Source organism: Tetrao urogallus (genome assembly GCF_951394365.1).
Source record: "Tetrao urogallus genome assembly, chromosome: 19".
In the NCBI taxonomy this organism is placed as follows: Eukaryota; Metazoa; Chordata; class Aves; order Galliformes; family Phasianidae; genus Tetrao; species Tetrao urogallus.
Window position 1 is genome coordinate 1,999,348 of NC_136832.1, and position 23,524 is coordinate 2,022,871.

The following is a 23,524-nucleotide window of genomic DNA, read 5'->3' on the forward strand; positions in this document are numbered from 1 at the left end:
TGAGTGGGAGCTGCTGTTGGGTTCATGCATGGAATTGCCATGGAAATGCTGAGATTTCCTGGCAGTTGATCCAGTGTGTGGGCTCCAAATATAGTTGCACTCATGGGCCTCTCTCCTTTGGATCTCACTATCCTACAAAAGGAGCTGTTTCGTTTTCCTTCCAGACGGCCCCTGCATGCAGTGCCATTGCTGTCTGTGCAAAGTGAGGCTGCTGAGTGGAATTAGTGGGAGTGAGGCTGCAGCTGTTGGCTGAAGTCTTTTGGCATTGCTTTCATTTCAAAGCAATTAGCAGAAAATGAGATAAGAAAAAAATATATGACCTGTTGGTTTGCTGTTTTTAGTTAATATGAAAAACAACGATAAATTGGTGCGCAGAGAGCATTCATAGAATCATAGAAGAAGTTGGAAAAGACCTACAGGCTCACCTAGTCCAACTGTCAATTCAGCGTTTGTGACTTCTTACAGAAGTTGGTGCTGCTCCTTGTCCTGCAAGTCCTTCCCAGCTCAGCAGCCCCTGAGTAGGAAACCCACTGAAGCAGTCACTGCAGAGCTGCACAGGGGCTCTCATGAGCTTTTTCAGACTGTGCACCAAGAGCTGCATTTTCTTCTAGCCTCATTTTTTGCTGCTGGACACTATGAGTTTAAACACTGGATACGTGTGAGGAGTATCTCTCGTTTTAGCACCAGTTCTGGAGGTCTGGGCACACATCTGGGTGCTGGAGGTACCAGTTTTGAGCTCCTATTGTAGGAGGTTCTTTCGGAGGCAAGTCTACTGTATCTCTATAGCAGTAACAAAGAGCCTCCTGAATGTTTCGGTGCCTGACCTGCTTTGGTTTTAAGCAGTAAAGTGTGCAATTTGTTTCAGATCACCTGTTAGCAGACTCCTACATCGGGCAGGAGGACTCCCCCGAGATGCAGCAGGCAGCACAGAACAAGCGCAGGCTCTCCGTCATCTCCGATGGCAAGTTTGAGAGGAGCTTCTCTGAGGAGCAGGCAGAGAAGATGCCAAGTGAGGGACCAAAGCCACGAGTCTACACCATCTCCGGCGAGAGGCCGATGCTGTCAGACCACGAGAACGAAAGTATGGAGCTGGTGGTGATGAAAGGGGCTGCCCAAGAGGAATGCCACCACGGCCACCCTGTGCACGGTGCTGGTGGCTCTCACGGTGTCAGCAGGCATTGCAAGGGCTGGCCTGGCAGCCGGCAGGGATCCAAGGAGTGCCCAAACTGCACCCGGCTGGCTGCTCCTTCTCATCATTCCTTTGACCTAGAGCCGCATCAATCCGGTGAGACTGGATGGCACAGGAAAAGGCTGGAGAGGATGTATAGTGTCGATCGAGTGTCTGGTAAGTAAGGGCAAGTGCTGGGTGCTGGAAGGGCACAAAGGGACTCATCAGCATGGGTGAAGGGTAGCACCTGTCTGTTTCCAGCATGGAGGTGTCGTTGCCATGTACTTTGAGTTGGCCCTGTAGTGCTTCACCTTGCACTGGTGTCCACATCAAGGGAATCCCAAAGCAGGGCTGTTACAGTAAGAGGACCTCATTTACAGTAAGAGGTCACCTCATCCAAACCTATTTCTCTGAGTGGTTTTCATGATGGCTTGCTTCATCTTAGGGGATCTACGTGGGTTCTCTTTCTGTTGAAGAAAGAGCAGGAGAGGAGGGGCTGTGTCAAAGCACCTACATTTTTGCTCATCCAGGAGGCCATTCAGCATAGGACTCTCCTTTGCCTCACTTGGGGATTGAGGCAGGTGAAATCTTTTGTGAACATGCCAGGGTGCTCAAGGAGAGCCTCAGCTCAGGTTGAGTGCTGCATAGTCTGTTGCATCTCCAGAATGCTGCTCTGTGTGGCTGGCAGTAGTCTAGCAGGGTCCTGCACGTAGTGCCACCTCATAGTCGTGCCATAAATATCAGCAAATAACACAACACTGGACATCCTCCCACACTCACTATCCATTTGCTGAGTGCTTTCAGGGAATTTGGCTCATCATGGTTTAATTGCATAAAAAATATCCTGATTATGTTTAAAAACTTAACGATTAATTAAATATTTCTCCCAATCTGTGTGCTCTAAATTATGACCTAAAACAGTCCATCTTTGTCTGTCAGCTCTGTATGTGGCTGGCAAAGAGTCTGGCCTAATTTGTTTAATTCTTTTTATTGTATTTTCTTTTGGAAAGACTCATCAAGGCTTTTAGTGATGAGTGTCCAGCCAGGAAATGTCAAGGTTTTCCCCTTGAAAAGAAATCTGGTAGAGTACAAGGTCTGTGCAGATCACACTGTATCTCTTTCCTAGGCTCATGGTGATATTTACTGCAGATAAAATTGCAGGAAATTTGGGTTCTGGACCATATTTTCATACTTGGAGCTTGCAATTACGTGACTAAAGAAGGGGAAAAAAAAGATTTATCAAATGTGCAGAGCACCGACAGTCCAGTTCTGTGCATCATTTTAATCACTGTTCCCTGTGATTTTTGGGCTTCAGCTTAGATGCTGCATGTACAATTTAGACTTTCTTATTTTTATTGCTTAAGTGAGAAAAAGAGTTTTCCTGTATTTACTGCTCTACAGTCACGTGCATTTTGCTGGTAGGAAGATGGCTCTGCATGTGATGACACAGCTAGGAATCTTGATTGGAAACAGGCTGGAAACAGTGTCAGTCTGAGCTGTTCAGAACAAAGACAACTCAGGGAGTTTGTTCTTGTTGAAATGAGGGTACTATGGGGAATGAGCTGCAGCCTCGTAGCGTGTTCTGAATGAAGAAGGTGAATATTTCTTGTTCTAACATCGATGGGTTTATGTTGAATGATTTCCTGAACGGCACTTTCCTTTCCAGCACTGTATTCTTTGCTGTGGAACTGAAGCAGGTTGCTTGATGCAGAACCAAAGGAAGGCTTCTGGTTGTTCATGGAGGAGTTCGAACTTCAAGAGCTGAAGCTGAACTTTTCTATTTGCTGGAAAAAACACCACGATCTAGCAAATACTATGCCATGTTTCTGAGTCTCAGGCTCAGAATATGTGCTTCCAACCAGGCAATTTTCATTAGAGTTGGTTGTTAATGTGAAAGGGGGGTTGCCTTTCTAAACGTAAGCGTGTATCAGAGAAGATACTCAAATGGGAATAAAGTGGATGGTGCTGAACCTGCAGGTGCCTTTATGAGTATTTCTCTTTGTTCATGCAGGCACAGCCACCCTGGGCTTGCTGCACCTTCTGAGCGCTCGCACGAGAGTGCCTCTCAGTGCCTGAGACCAAACCTCCCCATAGCACTGCACCACGGGCTGCAGGTTTTCGCAGCTCGGTGTCATTTGCTCTGTCTATCCACACGTTGTTACTCAGGAAAAACAAATGACAGCCGAGTGGCACAAGCACAGCAAGTTGCAGGGAGTATTTCCCAGAATGTCCTTCATGCATGGCTAGCAAAGAAAGCAGAAAGCAAAGAAAGCAGAGCAGAGATGAACGGAGCTGAGAGAGAGACTAATTTCCCCAGAAATTCATTTGACAATGCTGCTTTCTCTGTTTGGATTTATGTGAGATGTTGCTGCTGCAAACCAGCACTCGAGGCAGTTGGGCCAGATTGGCTTAATTTAATATGGAACTCTATGCTGAGTTTATGATGCCTAGCACCATTCCTCAGAAGCTCTGCTTCAAATCAAAGCTGGTGACTTAAGAGCTGTGACATGTAATAAGAGACCGTCAGTCCTTTGGGATGAGGAGTTCCTGAGAATTCTGTGCAGAACTGTTGGCTAAACCAGAATTTAGACAACTTCACCTCCTCCACCTCAGTGGGTTCGAGACTTTGAGCAAATAAATCATTTATGTTCTGAGCCATTTTACATTGCTTATCTATGTTTTTTTGGAGGAAAGCAGGCAGAGGAATTTCATCAGAAGTATTTAGCATACTTGAATGCTGATTTAATTTAAAACATTTATTTCCTTAGGGTACCTTTATACAAACCTCGACTTAAACTGTCTGCTGAGGAGCATTCCGTGTAACTTCTAAGGAGTCCCACTTCAAAGAAAGCCTTCCCACTTGCATCTAGCTTTTTTTTTTCGCCATATGTAATTGCAGCTGCTTTTTGTAGATTTGATTGGATTTTGGCCATTGGTAGTGCACAAAATACTCTTGATAATGCCAGAATGCTAACAACTGAGTGCTGTGGTTCATAATGATCTTAAAGCTGGAGGGCGTGCATCTGGACACATGATTAGCAACACGTGGCAAGGTGTTAAGGAAGGAAGCCTCAAATTCAGAGCGAAGCAAGATGAAGAGCCAGGTAGCCCCAAAGCCTGGAGATCCTGTCCTGTGGGATCTCACATGTCTGGTGGCAGTGGTTTTTAATATACCTCCAATTTCCTCCTGAGCAAATTCACCCTGAGAGTTCTCAATAGGAGCTGCTTCTTGGCCAAGTTCCTCCTTCCGTGTCACCACGATCCCACAAACAGAACTGGTGACTTGTTTTGCTGCCTGCTTTTTGTCTTGGTGCCCATTACATGAAGATGATGTGATGTGCTGATATGGCAGGATTGGGAAATAATCTGCAGTTGGTCCAAGCAGGTCAGTCTGTAGACATAGGGGACCAAATAAATGTGGTTGTCGCCAGATTGCACGGTCCATGTGCTGCTTGACTTCCAAACCCAGACAAACTCATCAGCCCGGGTCACCAGGAGCAGTTGTATGAGGCGTGTGTGGGAAAGCATCATTGGGAGAACAAGAAAGTGTATTTCTGCCTTCAGCTCTGAATAGAGCAAGATGAGTGCTGTATCAAAAACAGCTGGATGAATGGGACATTTCAAGCTAATGGTGCTAAGGAAGAGGCAGAGACTGGAAAATGCTTTGAATGAAAAATGGCTTTTTCACCCGATTATTTTTTTTTTCTCTTGTTCAAATGTCTCTTATGTAATTCCTGGATTTGTGCTTGTCTTTGTGCTTAGGAGAGAGCTTTCATTCTTCATTAGCAGTGTGACAGACAGGCTTAGTACAAATTTACAAAACACTTGGTGGTAGCATGCATATGAAGTGAGAGGATGAGACTGTCTTATTTAATACAGGGCAGGGTGCTGAAGAAAAGTGCTGAGTGAGAGCTGGAAGTCTTGCTGTATGGATTGTGCCTCTGCCTGCTGGATTCTCAGCTTTTGCTCCCTCTCTTCTAGATGATGTCCCCATACGAACCTGGTTCCCAAAAGAGAACCTCTTCAGTTTTCAAACTGCTACTACAACTATGCAAGCGTAAGTGAAACCACTGCCTTAACTTTGGTTGTGTATCTCCAAGTCTGTGGCCCACTCCAAACTATATCTGAGAGCACAGAGCAAATTGAATTGTGTATTTGACACTGCAGCTTGGGGGAGAGGGCACTTTGTGTCTTGTCCATTATTTTTTGCACTCATTATTTCTCCTTCCTACTATTACCTCTTGTATAAGTTCTTGGGCTATGCAATTTTCCTCTGCTTCCCTTATTTTCTCTGTGATGCTGTCCCTGACTGCCTCTGCAGAGCATGGGTGCTGTGGGAACGCCAGCTGAAACCCTCCTCCACTGCCTCTGCTCCAGCCACTGCTCTGGGGGAATATTAATCCAGGCCTGCCCCCCATGCACTGCTCCAGAGAAGTGTGTCTCTGTACTATGAGATGTAGCCCTACAGCTTAATGTGTTTTTCCAGTAGAGGGCATCAGTAAATATCTGCAAAGCATGAGAGGATCTAGTTTAGGAGTAGTTTCTCCCTTTACACTGCATGCAGGATTTGGTGCTGCTGGCTGCTGTGTGTGGAGAAGCAACTTTTCTCAAAGGACTTAAGAGAGAAAATGAAGCCTCATTTCAAGATTGTACCCATCTTGTCAGGGTATGACATCTTCCTGGTTTCAGGTATTTCCTCCCTGGCTGAAAAGGGAAGGCAGGCAGTGTGGAAGATGAGTTGATGTTCTGCTTTCTAAAGTCTTTCTCCAGCCTTACCACCCTCTTGTCCTTCTTCCTGTATCCATGTCACCCTCCTCTCTGCTGCTCCCTTTATTTCTGCTTGTTTAACCTAGTCTCCATTTTGTGGTCTGTTTCTCTGCCACCTCTTTCCCTCAGACATTGCCCTCCCCAGGTGCCCAAGAGAAGCTGCTGGTTGATCTTGGGGTAACCCAGACTGAATCAGATCTGCATTGATAAGGTGCAGAAGGCTGGATCCAGTGCTGGGGAGAGGGGTAGCTGCTGAAATACAGAAGGAATCTCTCTCCCCTAGAAGAAAGAGCTTATCTTTATGCTCTTTCACTCTTCACATACCCCAGCACAGCTGGAAGCACAGCCCATCCTGGGGAACAGGACGGGGGGCATTTACATGGTGCCAGTCTGCAGCTCCTCGTGCTGCTTCTCTTACATAGCACCTCCATATCTCTCTGCCTCCTCTCTGAAGCTGCAAGTATGGTGGCACCTTCAGCAGGTTAATGCTCGTTGGCACTGGACTGACAGGGCCTGTGAGCAATCTGAGGGCAATTTGCTGGATTTTTGCTTTGCTCTTTATGAACATTGGTGTTTTAGAGTTTTGATCTGGCAAGCCAGACCATGCACAAAGCCAGCACATTTCGTTTGCTGGTGGGCACAGCCCTGTTACCTGCAGTCACCTTTGTGCATGTGGTTTGTGGCAGGATGCTGAGCTTGGAGCTAATGGAGACCAGTCAGGCAGGTGTGGAGAATGATGCCCTAAGGAAACCCGTGAGGAGCACAGCTCCCTTGTTTTAAGGTAGCTGCTAAGATAACATCTCTAGGAAGTCTGAGCTGCTGGAATTCACACAGAAACATCTCCAAGAGTTCAGGGCACCTCCTTGAGCTGGCTGGGAGGTTCCCAAGCCCCTGGCTTCTGCTGTGAAGTTTTCAGCCCTGGGCTTGCTTCCTTCTCAGGGTGGGCAATGCGGGCTGATTTCACAAGTCACGGGTGCTCAGGGGACAGGAGCTCCCTGCTCCATAACCCCCCATGCTGAGCTGCTGCTGTATTCTGACAGGCAGCATTCTGTTGTCAGTTTTACACCTGCGTGTTCTTTGGGTCTGCATGGAGACCCAACGAATTAATTTGCACCATGTGATGATACTGCCTTGGAGGTTTTAGCTCAGTCAAGCTGGAGTTTGATCACTGAGAATTAACTTAAAAAGTGATTTCCTTCCACCTAACAAGAAATATTTGTCCCTTCTGAAGTGAGGATCCCCTCGGGATGCCGCGCAGGGCTGAGCATTAATGAATTCTTCTTTCTTTTTTTCTTTGCATCTTCTGGAATCTCTAGCATCTCGTAAGTATAATCTTCTGTTTTTCATTTCTTTGTCTGTTGATGTATGGAATAAACTGTCCTCTCCTCTCCTGTCCAGCATATTCATTCATGCTTTCCCTGTGCTACGACTGTTGGTCAGCTGAGAAGAGGTTAGAGGCTACGCCTGCTGTGCCTGTATGGATCACACTGCAGCCATCCTCACCTTCAGGATTGAAGCTAGCAAGCTTTTGTCCCTCTTGAAACTGGTGCACGGAGGCTTTGTGTCTGCAGTTTCCTAGGTCCATTCCTCCACAGCAGGGATGACAGCTGTCAGCCCCTATTCTTTGGGTAGTTCTGTGGCCACTGCTATGCTTTCTTTAGGAGCCATCTACTCTAGTGAGGACCTTTGGTTTGGTGACTGTTGGCCAGCCCTTGACTCTCACACAGTCCTGCAAGGCCCAGCTGTCTCCCTCAGGCAGCCTAGTCTCTTTCTGTTGTCTGGTGAGAGCTTTCCTGTCTGCGTCTTGTGTCCTCTCCAGTTCAAAGCTGTGGAGTTGGTTAATGGCTTAAAATGGTTTCCCAGGGCATTCAGGGGCTACGCAGAAAGGAAGAGACGGAAACGAGAGAATGATTCTGCAGCTGTTATACAGAGGTAGGGCCCTTGTCTCCCGCAGCCGTGACCGTGCCTGGTGTTGCATGGGCCCCCACAGTGTCATGAGTGACGCTTGATGATGTTGAACGTGGTTGTCCCTGTCTGTGTTGCTGTTGGTAGGGACACCAGCAGTGCCTGTGATGGAAATATGGAAGTGAATGATGCTACAGGTCTGGGGATAGCTTATCCTTCTTAAAGGAACGCTGTCATGTTTATTTTTAAGCTACTCAGTATAACATGGGGAAGCATGTTGATTTTCAGGCTGAAAATTAAGAATGCAATTCCCCCAGCCCTTTCCTAAATATCTGGAATTTGTTTGAGGTTAGCTGAATATCTGAACAGTCACTTCATGTGCTATTGTTACACCTACTTAGGTACCTCCAAAATGTGAGGCATGAGGAAAATAAATATATCTATTGTCCAGAAGCCTGTTTTACTTTTGTTTGTTGGTTATTTGTTTCTTCTTGTTGTTTTAAAGGACAGAAAGGAGAGAAAAGAGGATTGGTTCCTCATCCTGTTATTACCAGAGAGCCCTGGTTTCCCTCTGCTGGTTTGCAGGGCGCATCACTTGGTCACTGTGGTAATCAGAACAACTCTGTTGTTTGAAGTGTGGCCAAGACTTGTGTGTTTTGGCAGCTTGTGAAGAAGGATAACACAGCATTTGTGTCATTGGTTTAAAACTGCCTTGATTACTTCAGCACTGTTCAAAACAAAGTGGGAGAAAAACATCAGATTTTCACAATGGGGAAATTGCCAGGAAGATATTTTCTTTATCAGTAGGTGTTTGTTCTTTGGTTTTTTTTTCCATCAGTTGTGAGGACAAATGCAAATCAAAACTGAAGACGTGGTAAATAAACAGACAGTGTATCTTTAAAAGGAAAGAGATTTCTCATAATTCGTTAGACAGAGACGAGCCTCTGTCAGATGATGACTTGTTGACACAGCTTGCAGGTGCAGGAGGGGAGCTGTGCACCTCGGTGATGCTGAGCACTTGGCACTGCGGGTGTCACACCGGCCTCGTGGGACAGACTGCTCTGAGGAACCCAGGAAGGGTTGTACAGCAGAGCTGTCTGCATTGCCCTGTGGCAGGGAGGAGGTGGGACTGCAGTGCTGATGAAGGTGATGTGGTTTTTTGGCTGGGCCGTGGCAGCAGACCCCGGCGGTGTGTAAGGATTGTCTGGCAGGTAGCGCTGAGGAGCGAGGAGGATCCCAGCACTTATCCCAGTTTCAGGTGCTTGCTGCACAGCCCTTTGCAGCCTTGGGTGTTTTGGAAGGTCAGTGGTTATTGCAGAACCTGCAGTGCACGGCCTGGTGTGCTGTGAGCTGAGTTTGTATGGCACTGCTACCTGCTGACATGAAGGTGCTGCCTTGAGGGAGGGCAGCACCCGGTGGTCTGATGAACCAGTGGCTGATCCCAGCTGGGGAGGAGTTCTGCAGGGCTCTGATGTACTGCAGTAATCCCAACTGTCATTCACCTCTGAGATAACAAAGATGCTGCTCATCAGAGAAGAGATGGAGCACTGCAGGGGGTGCTGCAGGATAGGGAGTAATAAAGAGATTTTATCACTGTAACTTCAGGGCTGCTTTCTGGATTTTGATGAAGAGATCTTAGTAGTGAACATGTAACACTGGGCTTTCAAGGTGCAATTGTAGGAGCCAGGCAAGAGGACTGGGCAGGTTTATGGCTGCTCACAGGGCAAACTGCTGCTCCCCCAGTGTCCCTGAATGGTGGTGAAAGCCCATGCTTTCATGCTAACATGTCAGCACAGAGGGGCCTGCGTCCAGGTGGCTGCAGGATGCCCACACTGAGGTAGTCCCAGACATGGATCTCTTTTCCAAAGTGCTTTGTGTAGAATAGAGCTGAGGGGAGAAAAAGGTTCTTTGTCCCATTCTGTAAATGCTTAATGCAGAGGGTAGCCCTGAATTTTCCTTGCAGCCACTCACAGCTGTTTTTAGAGGATGTATCCAGAGAGCTGCCTTCAGCCCTCGCTAATGGGAGAGGACCAGCTGGGAGCAGCACTGTTTTGTGGCAGACTGGTCCCCAGCTCCAGAAGAAGCTCCTCTCTGGAGGGGAGAACTGAGCATTTAACCAGAAAATGGATTTCAAAATGCCAAAAGCCCTGAACCTTGTAAAGGTGGCCTTGGCAATTAATTCAGTGCTTGGTGTCTGGCGTAAGCTTGGTTTTGCAGTGGCCCATAAAGAGTTCATTCTGGTGATTTACCACATTTAAGACCTGTTGGTTTAAGGAATGTCCCTGGTCCCCTTAGAACGTAGCTGATTTGAATCTAACATGCTGTAAAGCACCCTGGTGATCATTTACTGTGCACTGCTGAAGGCTTTGCATACAGAGCAGCTCAGGTCGTCCTTCTTGAGTTGCTGTTTGGATTCTGATGGCTGCATGGGATCTGAAGCCAAAGAAGGGACAGTGCAGACCATGGCATGGGCTCTTCCTCTCCCAAGAGCTGCACCTGTGTTGATCTTTCTAAACCAGAGTAGATGTGTCTGCCTTGCTCTGAATGCCTCAATGTCAGTGCTGAATGTGCCTTCCAGTCCAGCCAGTTTGTTCAAGTGTCTGCATGGTTGTACCATGTCCTTACTCATTCTACTAACTGGTGTGTGCTGCAGACAACTTGTCATTTCATCTCTTTCACCAACAACGGTCTCTGTTGTGTGATGTCTGTGGTGTACATTGGAGGGGCAGAGGGGATCCAGGACCCCCTGCTCCATACAGGCTGCAGGTACGTGGGTCACTGCCATCCTCTTAGGGCTGCAGTGCAGGCTGAAGTCACCTCACCTGAGCAGGGTTCAAGGAGGAATGGAGCCTTTCCTTGCTAGTCCACTTGCTGCTCATCCCGTGTCTTTTCTGCTGTCCAGTTTGGTTCCTGTCCTGTTCAGTTACTGTCTAGGTGAATGATGAGAAACCAAGGGAGACAGGTCCCTTGCTCTAAGGAGGCTGTAGGAAGAGTCCCTTTGCCTCATAGAATCACTCAGGTTGGAAAAGACCTTAAAGATCATCGAGTCCAACCACGACCTAACCATACTGCCCTAACTATCAACCCTCTGCTAAATCATGTCCCTGAGCGCCACATCCAAATGGTTTTTAAACACATTCAGGGATGGGGACTCAGCCACCTCCCTGGGCAGCCCATTCCAGTGCTTAACAACCCTTTCAGTAAAGAAGTATTTCCTAATATCCAACCTAAACCTACCCTGGCACAGCTTGAGGCCATTTCCCCTTGTCCTGTCACCAGTGAGAAGAGACCAACCCTGCTCTCGCTGTAAGCACCTTTCAGATATTGGAAGACAGCAATCAGGTCTCCCTTCAGCCTCCTCTTCCCCAGACTGAACATGTTCTCAGGAGTTGCCAGGATGGTCTGCTTTATGCAGACTGTGAGGTGCTGCTGTGTCCCTGAGGCTTGCCTTGGGTGGGCTTTCCTCTGGAACTGAGAACTCTGCAGCCCTACTGAAGTCTGCCTGTGGTGCTGGGCAGGAAAGCACATAGTTAGACAGGGAGCCACAGAGAGCTGGCTGGTGAGGGCAGTCAGCCTTGCTGAGCAGTGCTTCCAAGAAGGAAGAAGCTGAAGAAATATTTCCCAGCATTTCGCTCTGGAGAGCAGTATGGGCTGCCTGGCTGCTAATGGTGCTGCTGGGATTTTAGCAGCTGCTCTGAATGTGTTTGGGAATGAGCACAGCCACGAGCTGTGTGTGCATGCTGCAAAGCCCAGGGCACCTCACTTTCCTGCTGGTGCATGTGTGGAAGAAAAGAGAGGGGGGAGAAGCTCCTGCTGCTAACCAGGAAAAGAAGGAGTGTTGCTAGTATGGGCTGCAGCTGCTGCAGAACGGGTGCCTTATGTACAGGAGAGTGGGGAAAAAGCTCACAGCAGCCCATGAGAATGGGACAGCCAGATAGAACCTCACTTGCTCTGTAACACTGGTCCAGGAGGGCTCAGAAACAACCGTGTGCTTGACAGACATAATCCTGAGCAGAGGCTGGGTACCTGCTCTCAGTGTTTGAATGCCTTGAAGGAAATGAACTGTCTGTCTTCCCATTTTTTCCTTTTCCAGCTTTTTCAGTCCTCCTGGGCCCAGCTTCATATCGCCTTTCTCAGAGCTTTTGTTTGAACTTTCTTACAGGAATTTTCGGAAGCACCTCCGCATGGTGGGGAGCCGAAGGGTTAAAGCACAAAGTAAGTGAGAACCTGTATGATGTGGCTGTGAGGAGTTGGGGTTTGTGCTGGTGGTTTACAGGGAGCCCAAGTTGTGCACAGATACCAATAGAAAGGAGTTAGCACTGGGCTGGAGGAAGGATTTGACCTGCTGATGCCATTTTACCTTATGAAGAGAAGGCCAGGTTGTTGCAAGTCTCCAAGACACATGGATATCTGCACGCAGCCTTTAAGCTGTTTCCAAAGAAGCTCTGCATAGGCCATGAGAAATTTGCATCCTCTCTGAGGTGTGGAAGAGCTGCAGCATCCTTGTCCCACGTCTGCATGGTATTTGGTGATCAATGGTGTAGCAGCGAGGAGAACCAGAGCTGAAAGTCGAGCAGAGTGAGCTGCCTGGCTTCTCGCTGAAGGTGTGGACCTGCTGTGGTTCCCTGGAGGCAGTTGGTGCTTTGTGTGCTGTGTGGACCAGTGGCTTTCTCTTTTCTCCTCCCCTATCCCACCACCACATCTTCCCCACAGCAGGGCCTGGGGAGAGATGCCCAGTGGGATCTGAGAGGAAAGTCGTGCAGAGAAAGAAGAGCAGGAAAGAGATGGGAGCAAGGGGGTAAATAAAGGGAGCGTTACGCCTTACTTGGCAAGGAATCACCTCTTCGGCCTGGGAAACAGCAGTTCTCCTTCCATGAGGAAGGCAGTGCTTCTCCATAACTTGGCTGGAACAGCTCTCATAGCTGTGGAATGGACTGAGAGTGGTGTAGCCAGCACCTGAGAGCTGAGAATTGTTCCAAGAGGAACTTGTTCTTGCCACCGCCTGGCCAGATGTCGTGTACAGACTGCCCACAGCAAAAGTGTTGCTGGGTTGAATTTGAGTTGAATTTCCTCTCCATTCTGATATGCTGTGGGAAGTAGACAGCAAACAGCATTGCCTTTTAAAGTGTCTTTATTGGCATCTGAGTTAGCACTGCCTGAAATGAAAAGGGCTCACCTTCACCTAGAGCTGTCTGTAAGTGCAGGCATGCCTCTCTGCCTTGGTAACTCTCGGGTCATGTTTTCAAAGCTTTCTCCACGTGCTCAATAGCTACATGTGTTGTTTTAAGTGAAAGCTGAGGATGGAAATCACCTGAAGAACTTCCCATGTGACTTGTTTCCCTGGACCTTTGCACTTGGACACTGCAGCAGAGGACAGGCTCTATCTCAGCTCTTGTAATGCAGATCTGCCCTGATTTCCTGTGTTGCTGATGTGATGCTGTCACTGCTGTTACTGCAGTGAGCTTGATCTGTCTGCTACTAGAAATAAGCACGAGTGGCCCTAAGTGGCTGTTAATCTAGATGTAATGGCTCTCCCAGGGAATTGCCAAGTTAGACATTATGGTTGGTGATTCACAGAAATCTGCCTGCAGGGCAATCAGCTGGGCCGAGCTCCCTGGGTTCCGCTTGGGAAATGCCAGTACAAATGGCCCTTGAAGAAATAAAAATACACATATATCTATTAAAAAAAAAAGGGGGAGGCGAAGAATGCTCATACCACAGCAGGTGAAGTATTTCTTCTGCTGCCAGAAAATTTGGAAAGCATGAGCTTTCTAAAGGCCCCTTCTCTGATGGAACAGAACAAGAAGAGAACCTCCCAACATGGGAGAAGGCAGAAATGACTGGACAGCTGCCTTCTTCTAGTCACAAGTGTCATTAGCTGTTGTGTGTGCACTTTCTTGTGAAGGCTTTTGAGTCAGAGCATTTACAGTGGGATATTGGCATCGCCCTGATGAAACTGAGGTTTGAGCAGTGCACGTTTAAGGAGTGACCATCGAGTGTTCTCTTTTTTCTGTGTTACGTATCCTGCAATGGCTCGGGTCAGAAAGTGGGCACTTCTGCTGCTGCTGTCTGGAAGACAGACCCTTGTTTGCTGTGTGGAGAGGACTCACGGTTGGCGAGTGGAAGAACAAGCACAGGGGAGATCGTGATGTGTAGCTTTGGTGGAAATCTACTGGATGTTTTGTTTTGCTGGCAGCAACCGAGGTGGCTTTGGAGTCTGTTAATGTCGTGCTTTGGTTTTATCCTAGCATTTGCCGAACGGCGTGAGAGGAGCTTCAGCAGGTCCTGGAGTGACCCGACTCCCATCAAAGCTGATTCCTTCCATGACTCTCGAGAAAGTGAGTTCTGAGTCCTTTGAGCTTCCTCCTGTGGCCAAAGCCTCCAGCTGAGGTGTTGACTGGAGTCCCACTGGAGTAACTTCTCTGTTCCCTTTTGTCCCATTTGTTATCCTTTTAGTTTCATGAGATCTGAGCAGATAATACTCTGGGTATATGCACCTGGTCATCTGTGTGTACCTATACTTACAGGTAGAGCACAAGCACATCTATCCTCATGTTTTTGTGCAGCAGCCAAAGGACACGCAGTGGTACAGCTTTCTTATGGCTCTCTGTTCCCACCATCCCTTGTTTGCTTGGGGGCAACACCCTACTTGGAAGCACACCAGTCCAAAGTTGCATTCACCACAGAGGGGCAAACCTTCACAGTCTCCTGTGCAAGAGCCCCTTCTGAGCTCTTCTGTAGCCTAGAATAATTTGGAGCACAGCTGCAGTGCTCCATGAAGCATAACTTTGATTTCCTGTCTGTGCAGGCTGCACAGATGATAGCTTGGGGCAATCTGATCTTTGGGCTGCCAGGAATTCCTCTGGAAATCCTCAGTAATGCTACAGTGTTCCGCCTGTGGGGACCCAGGTGCTGCTGTGATAATTTACAGAAGGAAATGCCAGCATCTTCCCAATTTGTTTAATTTTTTTTGTAAAGAGAATAGCCGATTCACCCAACATTATTTGAAATCCTGCAGGGAAGGGTCTTAATGGTTATGAGTTTGCCCATGCTGACATGGGTTGTATTCATTACATAAACTTCACTACTGAAATCAACTGACCTTTCAGGTAAGCATGAGGTCCAGCCCTCCTGGTTGGAGATCACACCGTGCCAGGTTGCAGGGGCAGAGGTACGAAAGGCCAGGTTCAAAACATGACCCGATGGTTCCTTTGCAGTCTGATTCTTCCCTGCTCCCTCAGCTAACTCAGAAGCGAATGGAAAAGACATGGTTCAGACAGATGTGTCTGGTGCTCCAGCACTGTCCAACGACACTTGGACATCCCAAAAGGCACAAGTGGAGGCACCTCTGTTCTCTTTCCTCACTCCCTGGCTTAAGGGAACCATCTTTATTTTTAACATTTAACGGTCAATTATATTCCTTCCAGATAGTTTTTTCCCCAGGAGGCATTGAAGGCCAACAGGTAAGGTGAATTCGGAGAGCAAATTCAAGTCTACTGTGGAAATACTGCTGTGTTTGCTACGGCCGTCCTCGCGCTCTAGGATTCTCTGCCAGGATCAATTTGACTAAGAAGGCAGAGTTTCTGTATAAGCACTGAGAAAACATAGTCGGACCATGAATTATTACAAGGAGACCAGTTTTGGAGTCTTTGGAGACTTTTGCTCATCAGCTTGGCAATGTTAAATTGTAGAGAGTCTGTCTGCATTCCATCTCCTTCCCCATTTCTGAAATGACAGGGTGACTGTTGTGATTAGCATCTGAAAGCTTACACTTGTGAGACTGGTGAAATGTTATGTGATGTGTGCTTCAGACTCTGTGTGTGCACTCGTCGTTTGTCAAGAGAGTTTGTTTAGCCAGCCCCGACGTGTGGTGTCTGTCACTGTGTTGGAAGGAAGGAGGGCACAAGGCTCGTGGCTTGTGGTGCTTCTTGCGAGGCAGCTGCCAGACAGGGCTGAGTGGAGAAGGCAAGCTGTTCTGCCCTTGTGATGCACGTTGTGTTCTGACAGGCCATGACCTTCAGGATTCCTGTGGCACTTTGGATGGTGACTTTGACTTGAACTGGGAAGCAGAAAAGGAGCTTGAAGCCGTGGCGTGTGATGGAGAAGACTTTATTCCACCAAAAATAATGGTGAGCGTTTCCAAGCCAAGCAACCTTTAGCTGTTTGGTCCCTGACTTCTGACAGCTGCTAAGTTTAGGATCTGCAGGGTGAACGAGAGGACTGTCCATCCCTGGACATCACAGAATCACTCTCACCTTGAAAAGCAGTGCCTGAAATCACAGCACAGCCAAATCAACTGCATCTCCATCGCAGTTTGGCTTGTACTAATGACAGGCCTACCCAGTTAGGCTCTTAACGAGCTGGCTGAACGCTTCATCCAGAGCTGCCAAGCAGCCTGCATCTGCCTGACATCCTATGGCTGTGTGTGCCTGTGTCATCTTATCCCTTGGCCACTGCTGTGCTCAGCCCTGGCTGGTCCTGGCTCCGGCATGCAGCCATCCCACCTCTGGCCCACTGAGCACATGAATTTGAACAGTCCTCTCCAGCCAGAAGCATAAAACCTCACACAGGGAAGGCTGTACAGCAGTGATCTTTACTGGGCTACAGCCAGTCTTGCTGGGGTCTGTAAGCAGCTGCATCCTCTGTGCCCACCTATCTCCCCTTTACAGGCTGTCATCTCAGACTCAGTCCTTACTACTGGACAAGCTGTGCACTCAGTTGGTGAGGGCTGGGGGAACTGTGATGCTTGGGAGTACTCCATAGGCCTGAGGATGCTCTGAAGTGGACTAAAGGCTTGGAGGACCTTCTGCAGCAATGCAGATAGTCTGGATTATCTTCTGGTTTGGATAACATGTAGGAGGTGCAACTGAACAAGGCACTGTTAGCACAGCCTTTGTGCATCTGAACTCTCTATTGGCCTCTCCTCGTCCTGTTGCAATTCTTTTTTTTTCTTTACAGCTCATTTCTTCCAAGGTGCCCAAAGCTGAATACGTCCCAACAATTATCCGCAGGGACGATCCCTCCATCATCCCCATTCTCTATGTGAGTATATTGCTTCTGCTCTGCCCAGGAGGGTGGAACCTGGCTCCACACAGATTTATTTTCTTTGTTCCTAGTACAGTGATTCTGAAACACGATTGTGACTTGAAAAAGCTGAAAGGAAAGGGCTGGGTGTGTGCTGGACCCAGGTTTGGGATTTGGCACAGCTTTTGAGGAGACTCAGGTCTAAGTGGAAGAACAAGGTGGCACGAAAGCTGCACATGTGGGAGATCAGACTGTGTAGGCACAGCCAGGCAGTGGGGGAAGGTGAGCAAGGGAAGCCAAGAGCAACCTGAACGAAACTTCACATTGCCATGCTCAAGACTTGTGTTTCTGCTTATCCTTAGGCAATGTAAGACCTCGGACAGTGGTGCTTCCCTGTCAGCCATGAATTTAAGCTTGATTTTGCCTGAGCAATGTCTAAAGCACCAGCAGGAAGTCATGGTCTCTTTTTCTTAATCACTTCACATTCATTTAATGTGAAAGGGAAGGGTTAGACTGACAGCCCAGAAAGTTCAGTCTCTGTGCAGCAGACAGTGCTGTCAGGGTTTTAGCTCTGCTGTCTCCCTTCCACTGAGAGCTGTGCAGCTGTACTGGTGACAGATGGGTTAGGAGTGTTGGCCATTTGTTAGCCAACTTGGATGTGTACAGTACCATCAGTTGGATACACAACATGGGCCAAGAGGCAAATACTCATTGATGACACTGACAGTGTCTGATGGTGTATGCTTTGGGCTGGTCTGTGGGTTTCATCTCCAAGTCTTTAGATGAGGTTGGCCTCCAATGGACTATTTGGTCTTCAGCTTCTTTGCTGAGGTGTGTTGTAGGGTGATTATTCCTGCGATGCATCTAGAAGCCCCAGTGGGTTAAATCATGCTTAAGGGTATGTTTGTCTGGGAGTGTGACTGTGTGATACTGAAGATCTGAGTAATGTCATAGAAGCTGGTGTAGTGGCAGCAAACCTTGCTACATCTGCCTCTTTTTGCTTTCCAGGACCACGAACACGCCACCTTTGATGACATCCTAGGTATGCTGGGTGTTATTTCTTTATCTTAAGTCCTTAAGTCACTTTGCCCTGCACCTCAGCCACCGTGTACAAAGGTGTTTTTATCACCCTAATGACACCTGATGCTCAGTGTGGTGCTGTTGGATTTGCTGCCATAATAAAACTTCACTTCTGTAGGCAGTTTTCTGTGCTAAGCTCACAGATCATGAAGGAGAAGCTTGAAGCACAGGGCAGCAAAGATGCTGCTGTGAGGTACCCTTTTAGGTGAGCTCAGGACAGCTGGGTCTGGTACAGCACTGTACTCAGTAGAGAGCAGTAGCTGGTGCTGCTCTGCACCTTGCCTGCCTTGTGATGGGCTGTGGTTTCTCATTTTCCACAGCATTAAAGGTGAGGATTTGCTCTGACATTATTGAAAATGCATGCTGAGCACCTCTTACAGCTTGGCCTTCAAGACTGAACTCTACTGAGAAGAAAAAAACGATTTTGCAAGGTTCATTTTTCACTTCCTCCATGGCTCATCTTTCCCAAAATGTTTTGTTTTGTTTTCCAGAGGAAATAGAGAAGAAGCTTAACATTTATCGGAAAGGCTGCAAAATCTGGAAAATGCTGATATTTTGCCAGGTAATGAAAGTTGTTAAGAGGGGGAGTGGTTTGTCACAAATTCCTCTTTTTCTATAGGGAAAAGTACATGGAGGAACCAATATTCCAGTGTTAGGTTCTGTTAGAGTAAATGCATACAGCTTTCACTTCTCCTTTACCCAGACAGCAAGCCATCACAAGCTGCTGTGACAGCAGCAGATGACATTTAGTGTAGCCAGCTCCAGAGCTGGGTTGCTTTTCAGCTGCTTTCAAGGAAACCTAAGCAATCTTGCATTAGCGAAGCCCCAGAAAGAGGTTTTTGGAGAAAGGAAGGAGTATGTCTGATATGATAGCTGCAAGTTTTTGTACAGCTTCACTGTGATGCTGACAAGTGAAGGATGTCACAGATCCGACCAGCAGATGGCACAGCCTGGAGTCCCAGAGGAGGGAGAGGGGTGGAGGTGCAGGCAGAGGAAGCAGTGCTGGGGCAGACGGGGCACTGCTGTATCTGGGGCTCGGCGGGGATTTCCTTTCTGAGTCTCTGCTCCTGAGAGTTCAGTGCTGTGCTGCCCCAGCAGCTGTGCAGGGAACCTTGGAAGAAGTGAGGAAGTGAGCCTAACTTAAACTTCCTATTGCAGGGGAGTTGGGCCAAATGACCTTTCAAAGTCCCTTCCAACTCTAAGAGTTGTATGATTCGATGATAGGTGCCCCGTGCTGCAGAGCAGTAGCACTTGCAGCCCAATGGCCTGGAGACAGCAACTCTTAATTTTCCTGATGTTGTATCCAATCTTTTTATGCTTGCTACTGCCAAATACCAGTTCTTCTGCAGTGACGTCTTGCCTGCTTCTCCTGCTGTGCTCAGCTTCTTTCTGCCTACCACAGCAACTCCCCTAACACACCCCAATGAAAGGGACTTTCTTTTCTTCCCTACTGTCCTCCAGCCACCCACAGCGAAGGGCTTTTTTCTTTTTTCCTCTTATTGCTATGTCTTTCTAAAGCAGGGTGGACATAATAACATTAACAAATGGATAATCCAACCCCCGACGTACTCTGTATGTGAAAATGTTCTGAATTAGTGCCTACAGTGTCTCCTGTGAAGGCTATAGCAAGCTGTGCCAGCCTGGCGTGTCCACTCTGCTCCCTTGTGGCACTGCTGGGTATGGCTGCACGGAACAAGCAATATCTCCAGGGTCTGTTTCTTCAGGTGTTGTGCATTTGTCCCTCTCTCTCTTGCAGGGGGGTCCAGGTCACTTATACTTGTTAAAGAACAAAGTTGCCACTTTCGCCAAAGTGGAGAAGGAGGAAGATATGATCCTGTAAGTGACCGTGTTATGTTCTAGAGTCACGTCGCGTTTTTCTGCTCTGTTTGCTCTGTGTTTGTAGCACGTGGTGTAGAAGGAGGGGCAGAGCTTGCTGGGATGGTTTAGCCTGGGGCGGATGAGGCAGAGAGGGAATTAAATAGCAGCTTACAACTCCGTGGGGGAGAGTTGGAAAGACGACAGAACCAAGCTCAACTCAGGGCTGGTGCAGCTTTGGGTCAGGTCAGCAGAAGATTTATGCTCTTCTCTGCTGCTTGGTGTGTCTCTGGACTAGAGGTCATCAAAAGAGAAAAAGGCATTTCCTTTCTTAGCAAAGGCCTTGCTGACAGAAACCAGAACGTGCACCTCGTGCCTCTGGGGCTTGGAAGTCGCTGAGGTAGCTTTTCTTAGCAGGTGACCGGTGGCAGAAATCCAAGCTATTCCCCCACAGCTGTCTGATAACTGCCCTTCTAAATGCAGGGGGAAATGGAATTTGTCTCTGCAAAGCCTGCTCAAAGTCCAGTGCTGTGGCAATTTTGCTTTTCCTTGCAGAAGTTAAGCTTTGCCTGTTTTGCTGCCTGCTTCCTTGTGCTGGCTCAAATGTAATTTGTCTAGCAGTGCTTCTTTGTGGGGGTGAGCTTGTATACCAACCTGTTCCTACACAAAAAATTGTTGGCATGAGAGCTGAATATTAAAATCAACATCTGTTCAGTGTTCTCATGCTCTGGCACAAACACCATCAATAAAAGGCACGTGCACACATGCTTCTGAATGCGTTGGGGGCATAGCAGATCTGACGTTGGTAATTCAAGGGCCTCCAGAAATCTGTGGACATGCAGCTGAACGGGTGCTTGGAAGTGAATGTCTCCATCCCACCTGTGCATGGCTGGGAGGAAGTCCTGAGAAGAGCTTATACTGCAAACAAACATCTGATCACAGCCATCACAGGGGAGCTGCTGGGCTTTAGAGCCCACCTGTCTGCTCTAATAATCCTCGTGCAAGGAGGGTCACTGTATCTCATGTCCCTCAGGCACAGCATGCTAGTCAGTAGTGAGAAAAGTAAAGTGGATTTTAAAATGCTCCTGTGGATTTTGCTCCTTTTTCTTTACCTTGAAGCTCCCTTGTCTCGTTGGGCAGCTCCTCCTTCCCTACCACATGGCAGAGGCTCTGCCCCTGCTCTTCCTTGTCTAAGACCCTCCATCGCTCCCCGGGCAGCTTGCTGCTCAGGCTGTGAGCTTCAGGCCTCTCCTGAGCTGCTTGCACTCACGCATCCACCTGAGGAAACCAATTTCTTAATGATCTCTTTTATTTCTTCCAGCTTCTGGAAGAGGTTGAGTCGTCTGATGAGTAAAATCAATCCTGAACCAAATATCATTCACATCATGGGCTGCTATGTTCTTGGAAACCCCAATGGGGAGAAGGTAAGAGCTTTGTGGGTCACCTCTCTGGGAAGGACTGCTGAGTAGCACCAAGCCCAGGGAAGCAGCAAACACACTGTGCTGTCCCATCCTCTTTGCTGGGTGGAAACAAGCTGCATCCTATCCCACCAGTGGCTGTTAGTGGCTGAACCACCCTATGGATTGTGCCAACCCCAGAGGCAGAGAGGAATAGTTAGTGGTATGCAGGAAGGGACGGTGCTGAAGCCTCTAGGAGAACAGTCAGTCAAAGCATTTGATTTATTTACTGCTGAACTGGGTGTTTTATTTAAAGGCCGTGTAGTGGATTGTTTCCTAGAGGTAGGGGTGAAGGATGAGCAATTCTGGATGTCCTGTAGTTCATCTTTGTTTTCAGCTTCTAACTTTCTGCATGTTTTCCTTTCAGCTATTTCAGAATCTGAAAAACTTAATGAATCCTTATAGGGTTGCCTTTGAGTCTCCACTTGAACTATCAGCTCAAGGTAATTTTTTTCTGTGCAAAGAACCATATCTTCCACATCAGCCTACTTCCTTCCATGGGCATCTTCATGAAAAAGCAGTTTTGAGCTCCCTTAAGCCTTACCATGATCTTTTTGCTTGTAATCATCTTTAGTGTAGCTCATTTGCTGAGCCTAGCTTTCCCCATGCAATTCCTCTTGTTCACAATTTAGCTGTCCTGCTTCTTGTGCCTGAAGCTGCAGAACCTCTTCAGAACCACTGGAAGTGACAAATTGCCTAAATAATAAGCAGCTCTCCAGGCTGAATTTGGGAGATTCGTCATCTTACTGGGGTGTGTGGAGTCATTGGGATACATAGAAGCAGAACTCCAAGTGCGCAGGGGTTTCTTCTCCAGAGGACTCAAGCCACTGGCACCAAGCAGGTTGTCTCAGTAGCAGGTGATTTGGATGGAGCCCATTGCAGCCATTCTGTATCTCAGCCCACTTTGCTTTCTTTTTTTTCCCCCTGTAACTCAAGTTATTTCAAAGCACTGTGGATTTTTTCTTGTTCTCTTGTCCACACATTTATGGGTGCAGTTTCACAAATGACATTCTGAAGTTGCCCTTGTTAATTTATCTCTGCCTTAGCCCTCAATACTTTCTTCTTTTGAAAGGTAAAGACACACAGCACTAGGCTGTAAGCTCTTGGGTACTTCCTGTGCTGCACACAGCTGGCATTGACGCTGCTGGCTTATTCTTAACTCCCTCTTACCCATGTAGGAGTGTACAGGAGCTGAGCACATCAGTGCTGTGCAGCATTCCCTGTGCGTGTCCTCATGTCCTGCCAAGGTTTGGCTGTGCAGAACCCAAGTAAACAGGCCTGTACATGAGTGACAAGAAGCAACTTGCAGGGAAATTCCTGGGTTTCTGCACAGCCCAGCAGGCAAGGCAGTGGACTCTGTGTGTGTACTTGAGCAGCTGATCATCCAGGGGGCTGGGCTGAAGACTGTCTGAATTTATCCTGTTGATCAGTCTGGGGCGCACTAAGAGCGTAACCCCTCTAATCCTTCTCAAAGTCATCTGAAACTAATCTTAATCAGGCCTCAAAAGCGAAAATCTCTTCCTTGAGCCCTGAGCCCGGGGTTGTTTGTGCCTTGTGTCTCCCAGTGCCACTTGCTGTGTCCAGCAGCGCCCCTGAGTGCAGTGCTCAGCCTGCAACGCCTCACGAGAGCCCACCTGCAGTCCGAGGTGCAGGACTTACAGCAGTGCGTCCTGTTGAGCCTATTGCTGCCAGCAGAGAGAGCTCTGCAGGACGGGGGCAGCTGGTAGACGTTCATTTTCCCCCCAAACCCACAGTTTTTGTTTTGAATTTTCCACGTTAATTATTTCATTGATTCCCCCCAGATTTTACAGCGAGTTGACTCTTGATGTGTAACAGTCTGAACTCTCAGAGTGGTGCCTGCTGCAGCCTTTTGGAGCCATTGTCTGCTGCTCCACTTCCTGCAGTCAGCGCAGAGGTTCCAAGTCTGGAGACACATGCTGTGTTCAGTTCCCACCTCCGCAGACCAACCTTGCCGGGGGACTATAAGGAACCTTTCAGGGTCTGAGGATGGCTAAAAAGGTGCTTGCTTCTCACAGGCACCTTCACATGCCCCGGGTGCATGCTACATGTCACTATTCTCCAAATGAGACATGCTGGCAGGTTCTTCTGTGCCCCTGTCCATATGGGTGTGCTGTTCCGTTTTGCTTTTGCTCAGTCTTGTTTCTCTGTCTTGCTTCAGTGTGTAACCCAGCCCTCTGCTTCATCTCTAGGTAAGCAAATGATTGAGACTTACTTTGACTTCCGCCTTTACCGCCTCTGGAAGACCCGCCAGCACTCTAAACTATTGGATTACGATGACATTTTATGA

General features: G+C 48.0%; 1 protein-coding gene across 1 annotated transcript in view; it reads left to right on the forward strand.

Moving 5' to 3' along the window:
* The window catches only part of NSMF (NMDA receptor synaptonuclear signaling and neuronal migration factor), a gene marked incomplete at both ends in the record, with an annotated part of 39,494 nt that extends 15,970 nt beyond the window's left edge, over window positions 1-23,524 (forward strand). Inside the window, 13 exons of the mRNA XM_079544823.1 lie at window positions 866-1,345; window positions 5,150-5,225; window positions 7,799-7,867; window positions 12,003-12,055; window positions 14,089-14,178; window positions 15,848-15,969; window positions 16,799-16,882; window positions 17,873-17,906; window positions 18,436-18,506; window positions 19,701-19,780; window positions 21,081-21,183; window positions 21,584-21,659; window positions 23,427-23,524. Of these exons, the coding sequence (XP_079400949.1) occupies window positions 866-1,345; window positions 5,150-5,225; window positions 7,799-7,867; window positions 12,003-12,055; window positions 14,089-14,178; window positions 15,848-15,969; window positions 16,799-16,882; window positions 17,873-17,906; window positions 18,436-18,506; window positions 19,701-19,780; window positions 21,081-21,183; window positions 21,584-21,659; window positions 23,427-23,524 (1,436 nt within the window). The remainder of the gene's footprint in view (window positions 1-865; window positions 1,346-5,149; window positions 5,226-7,798; window positions 7,868-12,002; window positions 12,056-14,088; window positions 14,179-15,847; window positions 15,970-16,798; window positions 16,883-17,872; window positions 17,907-18,435; window positions 18,507-19,700; window positions 19,781-21,080; window positions 21,184-21,583; window positions 21,660-23,426) is intronic.